General features: G+C 42.6%; 1 protein-coding gene across 5 annotated transcripts in view; it reads left to right on the top strand.

The window, feature by feature from the left end:
* Positions 1-11,940, top strand: part of TMEM63A (transmembrane protein 63A) — a 37,140-nt gene extending 25,200 nt beyond the window's left edge. For all 5 annotated transcript variants that reach the window (XM_077340756.1, XM_077340741.1, XM_077340749.1 and 2 more), the window contains 6 exons: positions 611-773; positions 3,415-3,520; positions 6,167-6,334; positions 9,251-9,366; positions 10,263-10,322; positions 10,835-11,940. In XM_077340756.1, coding sequence (XP_077196871.1) covers positions 611-773; positions 3,415-3,520; positions 6,167-6,334; positions 9,251-9,366; positions 10,263-10,322; positions 10,835-10,984 — 763 coding nt within the window. In that variant the 3' untranslated portion in view covers positions 10,985-11,940. The remainder of the gene's footprint in view (positions 1-610; positions 774-3,414; positions 3,521-6,166; positions 6,335-9,250; positions 9,367-10,262; positions 10,323-10,834) is intronic.
* Positions 11,941-12,849: the final 909 nt, after the last annotated feature.

Genomic DNA, 12,849 nt, shown 5'->3' with positions numbered 1-12,849 from the left:
ACAAAATACAAAAATTACTCCAAGCAGTTACTTTTTCAGATGTAATCAGATGAACTGGTGTGTAGATCTTGGTACTTGACAAGCTGAGAGAAATGATGGCTGATTTTGATGAATGAAAGATAAATTTAGCAGCTGTTTCCAAAACAAATTAGCAGGCTTCCGGCATGCTTGTAACTAAGGCATATGCACAGAAAACATCTTCAGAATTATATTAGAGAGCCAGCTTGGTTTGGAGTGTGGACGAGCCGGCTTTGATTCCCTACTCCTCCTCCACAGGCAGCCAGCTGGGTGACCTTGGGCTCACCACAGCACTGATAAAGCTGTTCTGACCGAGCAGTAATATCAGGGCTCTCTCAGCCTCCCCTACCTCACAGGGTGTCTGTTGTGGGGAGAGGAAAGGGGAGTTGATTGTAAGCCGCTTTGAGATTCTTCCTGGTAGAGAAAAGCAGCGTATAAGAACCAACTCTTCTTCCTCATAAAATGCAGAACAGAGGAGAGATACTGACTGAAGTGTGACTCAGTGAGTAGAATTATGAAATTCTACAACCAAAACCTGAAGAGGCTTTTTTGTGATTCTGATCACTTTTTATTATTTTTAAATCTGCTGTAGGTGTGTCTTCCTGCCAGATCAGGGAGCCTTCTTTGTGAATTACGTAATAGCATCAGCTTTCATTGGTAATGGAATGGAACTACTGCGTTTGCCAGGCCTCATCCTTTATTCCTTTCGCATGATGTTGGCCAAATCTACTGCTGAGAGAAAAAATATTAAGCAGGTATGAAGACTTTCTGTAGTGCAAGGATATGTTATTATATGTCAAGCAGACTTAAGTATTAACAATTTGCATCTCTGCTTGTTTTGGCTTTGGGAATTTATCCCAGAATTATTTGGGCTCCTCAGTTAAATTTGCTAATGGACCTCCATTTTTATGTTGGTCTTCTATGTGTGTATGTGTGCTGTCAAATCACAGCTGTCTTAAAGAATCATAAAATAACAGAGTTGGAAGGTACCTCATGGGTCATGTAGTCCAACCCCCACACAATGCAGGACACTCAAAACCCTATTGCTCATCCACTGTCACCTGCCACCCCATTGAATCTTCACAGAATCAGCCTCTCTGTCAGTGGCTATCCAGCCTCTGTTTAAAAATATTTAAAGATGGAGACGACCCTCCCCCCCCCACCTGAGAAAGCCTGTTCCACTGAGAAACTGCTCTGTCAGGAACTTCTTCTGGATGTTTAGACAGAATTTCTTCTGAATTAATTTTATCCCACTGGTTCTGGTCCGTCTCTCCGGGGGAAGAGAGAACAACTCTTCTCCATCCTCGATATGGCAGCCTTTTAAATACTTGAAGATGGTTATCAAATCCCCTCTCAGTCTTCTCCTCTCTAGGCTAAAAAGACCAAATTCCCCCAATCTGTCTTAATATGTCTTGGTCTCCAAACCCCTCACCATCTTTATTGCCATCCTCTGGACACGATCTAGTTTGTCTACATCCCTCGTCAGCTGTGGTGCCCAAAACTGAACACAGTACTCCATAGCAGAGTAAAGCGGTACCATCACCTCCCGTGATCTGGACACGATACTCGATTTGATACAGCCCCAAATCCCATTTGCCTTTTTAGCCACCGAGTCACACTGCTGACTCATGTTCAATGTATGGTCTCCTAAGACTCCTAGATCCTTTTTGCACATATATAAGTCTCCCCCGTCCTATATTGGTGTATATGGTGGTTTTTCCTACCTAAATGCAGAACTTTACACTTGTCCCTATTGAATTTCATTTTATTCAGTTTAGACCAGTTCTCGAGCCTAACAAGATCATCCTGTATTCTGATTCTGTCTTCTGTTGTGTTTGCTACCCCTCCCAATTTAATATCATCTGCAAATTTAATAAGTATCCCTGTATGTATATGTATATGTATATAAATGTATATAAATAAGACCTCATACCAATGTACAAAGACAATAGCAATTACACTGAAGTCCAGAGCAACACTGTCACATCTCCCCAGTCATGGTGCGGCATGTCAGTGATGCTCTGTAATAGGCAGACAGGGAATCAGACAATGTGGTGTCAGGGCCATGTGCCACTTGCAGTAACCCATACACAGAATGTAACCAAGAAGGAAATAAAGGAAAATTGAACCCCTCTCCATTGTAAGGATGATTGTGGTATGATCAGTAGGAACTCTGCAACACACACATACTGGTAAGCCCCAAAGAAGCAAGTTTGAGCTCCCTCTTGAACCCATGTTTTCTTTTGCCACACACACACAGAAGAAAATAGAGCCACTTTAGACAGTCTAATGCTCCCCACAGTTGGGCATAAGTATGGTTCTCAGTGACTAATAACTTGTAAATACTATTATTGTTGGCCAAATATTAATGGTATTGATTGCCTTGAAGGTTCAGAACTCTGTGGAGCAGAGCAATATTAGACATATGCTAGAGCAGAGATTTCCTATGCCTGTTCACAAATTGTGCTGTCTTGTTATGCAAAGTATCCTTTCTCTAGATTTCCTGTCACCAAAATGGCCTGGTGTATAATGTTAGTATGTTTGATTTGAAGGCAGATGCTGTCATATTGCAGGATGGGAGGTAGAACTTGTATTTTTGTTCTGCATGTGTTGTAAAGGTAAAGGTAAAGGTATCCCCTGTGCAAGCACCGAGTCATGTCTGACCCTTGGGGTGACACCCTCTAGCGTTTTCATGGCAGACTCAATATGGGGTGGTTTGCCAGTGCCTTCCCCAGTCATGATCGTTTACCCCCCAGCAGCAAGCTGGGTACTCATTTTACCGACCTCGGAAGGATGGAAGGCTGAGTCAACCTTGAGCCGGCTGCTGGGATCGAACTCCCAACCTCATGAGCAAAGCTTTCAGGCGGCTGCCTTACCACTCTGCGCCACAAGAGGCTCATTGCGTGTGTTGTATGGCACTTTAAAAAAACACTCCAGAGTTATTGTTGTCATATTTTAAGCCTGCTCAGCCTGAAGTTATTCCCATTAAACCCTGATCCATTCCTGACACTGACCATATCTATTCCAAAACTGTAGCTTGGCACTGTTGCAGTTATATAATTATAACAATAATAACAACTTTATTTTTATAGCCCGCCCTTCCCAGTTGGCTCAGGGTGGGTAACAGTTTATGATGTAGAATAGGATTTTTTACCTTGCTAATTTACCTTGTTAATTAACACAGACATCTACAATATCACTTGATTGTAATGAAATTTGACTAGTAGGGTGGTTGGGGATGTAGAGGAAAGCAATGGGGAAGAAGAGATAGATGCATCAGTGGGCAAGTGAAGAAAGAGTGAGCGGCAATAGATCCCTGCTTTGACAGAAACAATCAGTGAAGCTTTGGGTTCTATGAATGTTTTTCCCCTAGCCTAATATTTTGTTTCTTCATAGCATCAAGCATTTCAGTATGAGTTTGGAGCAATGTATGCCTGGATGCTATGTGTGTTCACAGTCATTATGGCCTACAGCATCACATGTCCCATTATTGTCCCATTTGGTAAGTTGGTGCGTGAGTTGGAATTGTAGTGAAACAGACAGAAGAGCATAGTGGAAACTTTGAGTAATAGTACAAAGACTTGGAATCACAAGGGCTTTCTTAGACACAACAATGGGAATTCTATGAATGGACCTTTTAAGATTTTTAAAACTATGACTAGTATTTGCTGGTGACTCCAAGAAGAAGAGGCAGTTATTAATCACCTCCCCTGTGTTCTTATAATTTTAGTTATGCCCTGTGGGGGTAGGCCACTATTTGGCCCATTGAAGTAAATATGCAGGAACCCATATGCTGCCTATATGCTTTCATTTGGGGGGCAATTGCTGGCTCCTGGCAGCAGGAGAGGAGCATGACTTGACAGTGTGGAAAAGGGAAGGTAAAATTTTCCTGTAGTATTGTAGCAGCTATAAAAATCATCCTCACAGTTGCTTCTAGCCCTCTAAAAGACAGTAGAAGAACCTAACTCTGGACCAGGCAGCTTAACCGGTCTGCCCATCAGTTATTAGGTTTAAATGGCTGGTAGGCATTTAAACCCTCTGTTTCACTTCCCTGTTTTCATAATGGAAGGAAGCAAAAGAGATTGCTGAAATGGCTTGCAGCCATTTCTGCCTTATAGCAGGCTGGGTGCACCAATTCTCTGTGAGGTTGGAATGGCTGCAAGCTATTTCAGTAATCAGTTTCACTTCCCTTTGTTTGGTGGAAGGGGGAGAAGTGAAATCGGGAGTTAAAATGGCTGCCAACCATTTAAATCTTAACAGTTGACAGGTGGACTCACTAACCTGCTAGGTTTGAATGGTTGGCAGCAATTTCAGTGATCCCATTTTTTGATGGAATGCTGTTTTATGTGGAAAACCCTCCCTGATAAACTTGTGCTTATCTAACAGTGATGCTAAGCACTGGTCATCAGAAAAGAATGGTCATAATGAAGTATATTGTTTTATGTTTTTCCATGACTGATTCAGATGAATAGATCACCCTTTTCTTTATACCATCTAAACTGTAGTTGTTTAATATTTGTAAAATAATTATCATTTGAAACCTGCATGCAATTTTGAAGCAGTCATATTGAATAGATGGCTTTATAGGAATAGAACTGATTCCTGGTGAACATGCTTCTCTGACAGGGAGGATGTGGCCAGCTACCCAATCAGGGCCAAGGCTGTCTGGAGTAAACTGGATTGGTGGCTGCTGGAGGGGAAGTTGGGTTATTGGGACTTAGAGGGGCAGGCTGAGTGCCAAAACGAAGTGGGTGGAGGTCAGTGAGGCAAAGTTGCTTAGTAGGTAACACCTTAAAAACAGTAGTCATGTTTGGGGGTAGCTGGTGGAGGAAAGCTGGTATACAGTGCAAATTAAAGCCAGCTGCAATTAACTGAAATTAACTATGTTTCTAAAGCTGTGATAGTATAGGAAGATGATTGTCACAGTTGGAAGTGTTTATTTAGCCAGATGGGAAAGGATGGACTCCCACCCATTATGCATCTCAGGAGGCCGCCAGCCTGACAAGCCATACAGAACCATATATCCTTTAAACAGAGTCAGTGACAGAAATGTGAAACATGATCATTTTGTATTTAATGCATGTTGCAATTCTTTGCTAGTGTAGAAAGCCTGGACATTTTTGATGCCTAGGCTTGTGCTGAATTAAAAACAACAACAAACAATACTAGGGTCCATTCTGCACGACTTCAATGTTGCCAAAGGATTGAAAATTGTAAATGCTACTAATTTGCAGTTCCGCAGGACGTTGCACACAATCTGCCACACTCCTGAAACAGTCCCGCAAAAAGCGATTCGTTGTAGCGCTTAAAGGGAAATCCAGAAAAGTGGATTCACGCTCTGAAAAGTGCTACACTCTTGCAAACAATCTGCAACACTAGTGAAAAAAAACCTGTGCGTTCCCATTGTTGCGGTTCCAGAAAAGTCCCTCCCCCTGGCTCTCTCCTCCAAACTTCCAGCGAAGCGATCGCCATTTTTTTTTCTCGGAGCGAGCTGGAAGCAACGTACCGGCAAACCTTCATTCACCCAGCGAGGCTTCTCCGGCTACAGTCCCTCCACAGAAGTGCTTTAAAGCTCCCCTAAGTCACCAAGCACAACACAGCCCCGTTTGCAAGTTCCCTTTATTTTCGGCCGAAAATCGCGCCTGTGCGGGGATTTTTCTTTTCACTCGGGGGAGCGTGGCAACAATGAATCACCAGCTCACACGCCAGCTGCCAGCTAGATGGGTCTCTCCGGTGCAACGAATTAACGCATATTTGTTGCAACGTGTGCTTTTTTTTAAACTTTTCTTAAAAGGAAAGGGGATTTCCTGGAGCATGATAACAACTGGCCATTGGCTGTTCATTTGATTGATGGCCAGGGGCGGGACAAAGCACAGGAAAAATTGCTTCTTGGCTAGCGATTTTTGCGAGACCAGAAACCTGTGGGAAACGATTGAAACGCTACTGGATTCCACTGCAAAGGCAGGTATGCGTAATGCCAAGATTGCACTTTTAAAAATAGCGTTTCCACTTTCAGGAACCAGTTGGCAACATTGGTCTTTGTGCGGAATGGGCCTAGGTCTTGGTCTTTTTGAACTTGGAAACGCCTGGAAATATGTATATTACTGACCAGGTTTTTAACAACTTGGGTCCTGTTTGCTATTTTCAGGATTAATCTACTTGCTGATGAAGCATACAGTTGATCGCCACAATTTGTACTATGCATACCTCCCAGCTAAGCTAGAGAGGAAGATCCACTTTGCAGCTGTGAGTCAAGCCAATGCAGCTCCAATTCTCTGCCTGTTTTGGCTGCATTTTTTCTCTTTTTTGAGACTAGGTAAGTAATGGATGGTCTTCTGAGTAAACCTGCTGAGGAGGGTTAAAACCTTATATAGCAGAGTGACAGGAGAGAAGGCAACATGCTATAGCCTGATCTCTGAAGCTAAGCAGGATTGATATCTGGATAAGAACATAAGAACCCTGCTGAATCAGACCAGTATCCTGTCTCACACAGTGGCCAGCCAGTTCCTTTGAATGGCCAACAACAGGGCATAGAGGCCGAGGCCATTGCCTCCTGACTCTGGGATTCAGAGGATGAGTGCCTCTGAATGTGGAGGCTCCCCTTAGTCACTGTGGCTAGTAACTGTCCATCCTGAACCAACTAATGCCCTCAGTGCCAGTTTTAGTATGTTCGGAGAGGGAGAAAAATTATTCTTTCCACGGGAGAATTTCTGGGGGGATATCACCCCATCTCGCATCTGGCATTTCTGGGGAAGTTGGTTGAAAGGGTTGCTGTGAGCCAAATATCAGCATTCCTGGAGGAAACGTCAGCCCTTGACCCATTTCAGTCGGACTTCAGCCTGGCCATGGGGTGGAGACAGCGCTAGTTGCCCTGACGGATGACCTCCGCCACCAGCTGGACCGAGGCAGGTCAGCGCTGCTGGTACTATTAGACCTGTCAGCAGCGTTTGACAAAGTCGATCATGAGCTCCTAGCTCACCGCCTTGCCGACACTGGGTTACAGGGGATAGCCCTCAAATGGCTGATCTCCTTCCTCCAGGGTGTCGGACAGAGGGTAGCAATAGGAGTGAGAGTATCTAGTCGTCTCCAGCTCACATGTGGAGTCCCACAAGTCCTCTCTCATATGTTATTTAATATCTTCATGCGCCCTCTTGCTCAGCTGGTGCAGAGGTTTGGGGTGGGTTGCCATCAATATGCAGATGACACCCAGCTCTTCCTCATGATGGATGACCGCCCTGACTCCCCCCAGAATCTTTAGCCAGATGCCTGGAAGCAGTGACAAAGTGGATCAAGCAGAGTCGTCTGAAGCTCAACCCTGAAAAGATGGAGGTCTTGTGGTTGGGTAGGAAGGGACCATGGGAGGAAGTGTGCCTGCCCACCTTGGACGGTGTGCAGCTCCTAGCGACTCACTCCGCCAGGAACCTGGGCGTGATTCTGGATACTTCCCTTACAATGGAAGTCCAGGTCACAAAGGTAGCACGGCTGGCATTTTACCACCTCTGTCAAGCCAAGCTACTAGCGCCCTACCTGAAACCAGAGCCACCTAGCCACAGTGATCCATGTGATGGTCACATCTAGACTGGACTTCTGCAACTCGCTGTATGTAGGCCTACCCTTATCCTTGATCAGGAAACTACAACTGGTGCAGAACACCATGGCCAGGATTCTCACTAAGACATCATGGAGATCTCACATCCAGCTGGTACTCCCAAGAACTCGGCTGGCTCCCAGTTGAATTCCAGATTAAACTTAAGGTTTTGGTAATCATCTTTAAGGCCATACATGGTCTGGGCCCAGTGTATCTGCGAGAACGCCTCCCTGCCTATACCCCCAGAAGAGCTTTACACTCCGCCATTTCCAACTGCTCCGGATCCATGGCCATAAAGAGGCACATCTGACCTCAACAAGGGCCAGGGCCTTTTCAGTCCTGGCCCCCACTTGGTGGAATGAGCTCCCCGAAGAGATCAGAGCCCTGCCGGAACTTCCACAATGCCGCAGGCCTGCAGAAAGGAGCTCTTCCACCAGGCATTTGCTTGAGGCCGACTGACCCATAACATCTACAGGTCCCGTCCCGTCCCCCCAGTCTGAGAAGTCAAACCTATCAAGGGAGTGTCAAAGTTATTGTCGAAATACTGTTCTAGTTCTAGTTGGTATGTTATTGTTGTTATATTGTTATATTGATACTGATACTGTTCCATGTAAATGTTCCAAAATGTTTTCTGTAAACCACCCAGAGCCATAGGGAAGGGCGGTATAAAAATCTAAATAAATAAATAAATTCTTTGTTAAATGTTTCTGCCCTATGCATAATTTTATAAACCTCAATCATGTCCCCTTAGTTGTCTCTTTTCTAAACTGAAAACAGTCTTTTCAGCCTGTTCTCATATGATAGGTGCTCCAAACCCTAATCTTCTTTGTTGCCTCTTCTGTCCTTTTTGAGATATGGTGACCAGAACCATACACAGTATTTCAAATAATGCCGCACCACAGAGCTCTGCAGGGGCATTACAATAGTCATTTTATTCTCAGTCTCTTTCCTAATACTCCCTAACACAGTTTGCCCTTTTCACTGTTGCAGCACACTGGGTTGACACTTTGATCAAGCTGTCCACTATGACTCCAAGATCTTTTCCTGTGTCAGTCTCAGCAAATTCAAACCCCATTAGCTTACATGTGAAATTGGGATTTTTTGATCCCAATATACATCACCTTACATGGAGACCACTACAGCAAATTCCATAAAGGAGGAAAATGGCAAACCATCTGTGATTTTCATTTGCCTTGAAAGCCCTGTGCTGGAATTGCCATAGTGACTTCACAGAATATTTTATGCACAGGCATACACACATATGCCAGAGTGACATTTGTATGGGTATCCCTAAATTACAGTACATTTTAGTAACTGGACTATAGAGCAGAATTATGGTGGAGTACAAGGCCTTCTAAGGCTAGGAACAGATATTGAGACTACTACCCCTTCCATGTTCATAGAACCATAAGAGTTGGAAGGGACCTCCTGAGTCATCTAGCCCAACCCCCTAGTCCAACACAATGTTCATGACAAGAGTAGTAGTAGTTTTTCCTCCAAGACTTAATATATTTTTAGACATTGTGTATCTGTTATCTGCTTTCTTCTGTACATTTTGTAATCGATATAATTCCCACTCACCACAAACCACATCTCCTATTTTATATTTTATTTATTATAGTTCTCTTATGTCTTTTCCCCTAGGTTTTAGAGCACCTACCACTGTATTTACTTTCCTGGTTGTTAGTGTAGCAATTGCTATTTGCTTAGTTTCCACTTGTTACGCCTGTCTGAAATACCTGAGCCCCCTCAACTACAAGGTAAATTTACACTGGTTATATTGGGGAACTAAATAATATCTGCACTTTATATAAGTCAAGTTAGCTGCTTTACATTAGTGCTGAGGTGGTCCAGATATTTTTCCTTGAATAAAAACGAGTTCTGACTATGATGACTCAGTTCAGGCTGTTTCCAGGAGGTTTACCTGGAAAGCTGGTGTGGTATAGTAGTCAGGACTAGGGCCTGGAAGACACTGGTTCAGAGTCTGTCACATACTCTCAACCTAATCTGTTTTACAGGAAGTTGTGAAGATAAAATGAGACAGGAAGAGATATGGATGTTGCTCAGAACTCTCTGGTCAGGTGGGATAAGGGTTTGTGACTGGCTAGAAAACCAGAATTACACAGTAGAATTGAAAGTGATTGTGCAGTGCTGACAATAAACACAGCTGTTGCACTATTTCCTAATGGGGACTTTATGACGTAGAGAGCTAATAGAGTGGAAGACAAAAGCAAACAAGTTATTTTGGAGTTTAATTGTACATCTGAAAATTCAGTCAGTGGTTAAGGATCTCAGCTTTGGTTATTACAAATCATGGTGTGATTACTAAGTTGAGCCCAGTGTGTATAAACAATTGCTTTAAAGTGGGAGGAAGTGCCTTGTATTAATTAACTGTTTGAACAGAAAAATATAATACAGAACTAAAATGGGCGTTTTGTGAGACTATAATTGAGAGCTGTGTATTCTAAAGCAGGGGTAGTCAACCTGTGGTCCTCTAGATGTTCATGGACTACAATTCATGCAAAGGTAGAAGCATGAATTGTAGTCCATGAACATCTGGAAGACCACAGGTTGACTACCCCTGTTCTAAAGCAAGACTGCACATATTTTTAAATTTTGCTTTATTGGTTGGTCTCTTCTCCATTGATATGTGTAGCTAGAAGACTCATCTGCTGAAAAAGGAAGTGAAACGGAACTTGGAACTGGAAACATTTCAGTAAGCATTAATCAAAAAGTATATTTAACATCCCTTTCTGAGAAAGTTTCTTGCCAGTAGAGGGTTAGTATGCATTAGCAGGTCCTGTGTTAGTAACTACTGGTAACTGCATTTGTTAACTTTTCGGCCAACTGACAAAAAGTACTTATCTGCTGTCAAAATACAGCAAAGATTCCGCTTCAGTAAGATACATTTAGAATATCTTTGCTAAATTAAAGAGTGAGTGAATTGATCCAGTTTTGTAATAGCTGATATTTTAGATACCATTGTTGAGCTCTCAAGGTCATGAAGAGTTTGGAGAGTAGTCACAGCAGCGAACATTTTTGTTTGTTTTTGGTCTTGAAAAAGTATGTAATTTGGTGTGGAGACTGGGAGCTGGATACATTTAAATGGATGATAGAAAAAGAAGGTGGGAACAGTATGGGGCAAAGGTTTGAAGAGATATTTTGAGACAACTGTGAAGCATCTCCTTGTTTTTCATTATTCAGGATGTTAATTATCTGCCATTTCAGGTATATATCCCCCATGTTCTGGTTCCCAGTTCTACTGAAAGGGCAAATCTGTTGCATCAGGGTGAGCTGAACTATGGTGCCACAGGAAAGACCACCCCACAGAGGAAAGAAGGCCAAATCCCTTTCTATGAGGAAACAGTCATTAGATAATGCAGTTCAAAGGCAGAAGAAGACCACCGTCCCTCTTATTCTGAGGAAAGGGTCATTGGAGAAACATAGAAGTGTGTGTTTCAGTGTCATGGACTAACACAAGATGGCACCCTTGGCCCTGATTGAGAAGAAAGATTTCATTGACAGGTTAATTTTCCAGCTTTCTCTCTCAGGAGTAGCTGTAATAAGAATGTTCAATACAGTTACAGTGCTGAATTTACAAAGCTGCAATACAACACTGTTTGCTTTTTCAGTCTTCAAAAAATTGTGGCATAGGCATATTGAACAAAAGTGCTCAGAGAAGCTACTTTGGGTTTTTTGTTTGTTTGCCTTTGAAGAGATTTGGCTAAATGCTTTGATTTTAGACCAATGAAGCCAAAAGAATGATCAAAACATAGCATCTGTCTTGTTTTTTTAAAAATTATGCCCCACCTGACTTTTAACCAGCATTTGAATGTCTGCCATACACTTGATTAAGCCCAAAGGCAACATCTTATATGCAAAAACAAGCATAGGAAAAACAAAATGTTGTCAGGATGTTGTCCAATGTTCTGCCAGTACCTCATATTAGCAAGGAGGTAGAAGCATTTGTCTTTCTTTAAAAGTGGTTGAGTGGTCCTATAAGGATATGCCATAACTTGAGGACTTATTGTGCAAAAGTATTTATCTGAAAACTTTTAAGTATGGATTGCATTTGTTAATTTTCTGGTCATTATTTTAAGGGCCTCACACACAGGGAAATTTACTTGCCAAACAATAAATAATGTAATTTTTTATTAATTTTTAATGTCTCTGTTTATAAAAATAAATGTCTGCTTTAAGTGCCAACAGTATCACAAATATACAAAATGTTAGACTGTTTTAAATTATGAAATAGGTATAAATTTTGGCAAAAGCTATACTGTATCCACACATAAATTAAGTAATCACATTCAATAAAACACTTTATTCAGGTCTACCTCTGTGATTGATTTTCTTGACATAACAATCTTTACCACCCTATTGCCAAGCTTTTGTTATATACAGACACTTCAATGTAGAGCTGCATAGGAATACATATGTAAGAATTATGTCCCCAGGCACTCACATTTTTCCCTAATGAAAAAACAATTTTTCAGAATGGTATATTCTATTTCCAATATACTTGGAGGTGTCAAATCTTTAAAAAAAAACTTAGAGGCCTCACTTCAAGAAGGACGTGGATAAAATTGAAAGGGTACAGAGGAGAGCGACGAGGGTGATCTTGGGCCAAGGGACCAAGCCCTATGAAGATAGGTTGAGGGGCTTGGCAATGTTCAGCCTGGAGAAAAGGAGGCTGAGAGGGGACATGATAGCCCTCTTTAAGTATTTGAAAGGTTGCCACTTGGAGGAGGGCAGGATGCTGTTTCTGCTGGCTGCAGAGGAGAGGACACGCAGTAATGGGTTTAAACTTCAAGTACAACGATATAGGCTAGATATCAGGAAAAAGTTTTTCACAATCATAGAATCATAGAGTTGGAAGGGGCCATACAGGCCATCTAGTCCAACCCCCTGCTCAATGCAGGATTAGCCCTAAGCATCCTAAAGCATCCAAGAAAAGTGTGTATCCAACCTTTGCTTGAAGACTGCCAGTGAGGGGGAGCTCACCACCTCCTTAGGCAGCCTATTCCACTGCTGAACTACTCTGACTGTGAAAAACTTTTTCCTGATATCTAGCCTATATCGTTGTACTTGAAGTTTAAACCCATTACTGCGTGTCCACTCCTCTGCTGCCAACAGAAACAGCATCCTGCCCTCCTCCAAGTGACAACCTTTCAAATACTTAAAGAGGGCTATCATGTCCCCTCTCAACCTCCTTTTCTCCAGGCTGAACATTCCCAAGTCCC

This window comes from Paroedura picta, chromosome 1, assembly GCF_049243985.1.
Source record: "Paroedura picta isolate Pp20150507F chromosome 1, Ppicta_v3.0, whole genome shotgun sequence".
Classification (NCBI taxonomy): domain Eukaryota; kingdom Metazoa; phylum Chordata; class Lepidosauria; order Squamata; family Gekkonidae; genus Paroedura; species Paroedura picta.
Note: the sequence above shows the minus strand (reverse complement) of the source record. Positions and strands in the feature narration are given on the sequence as shown.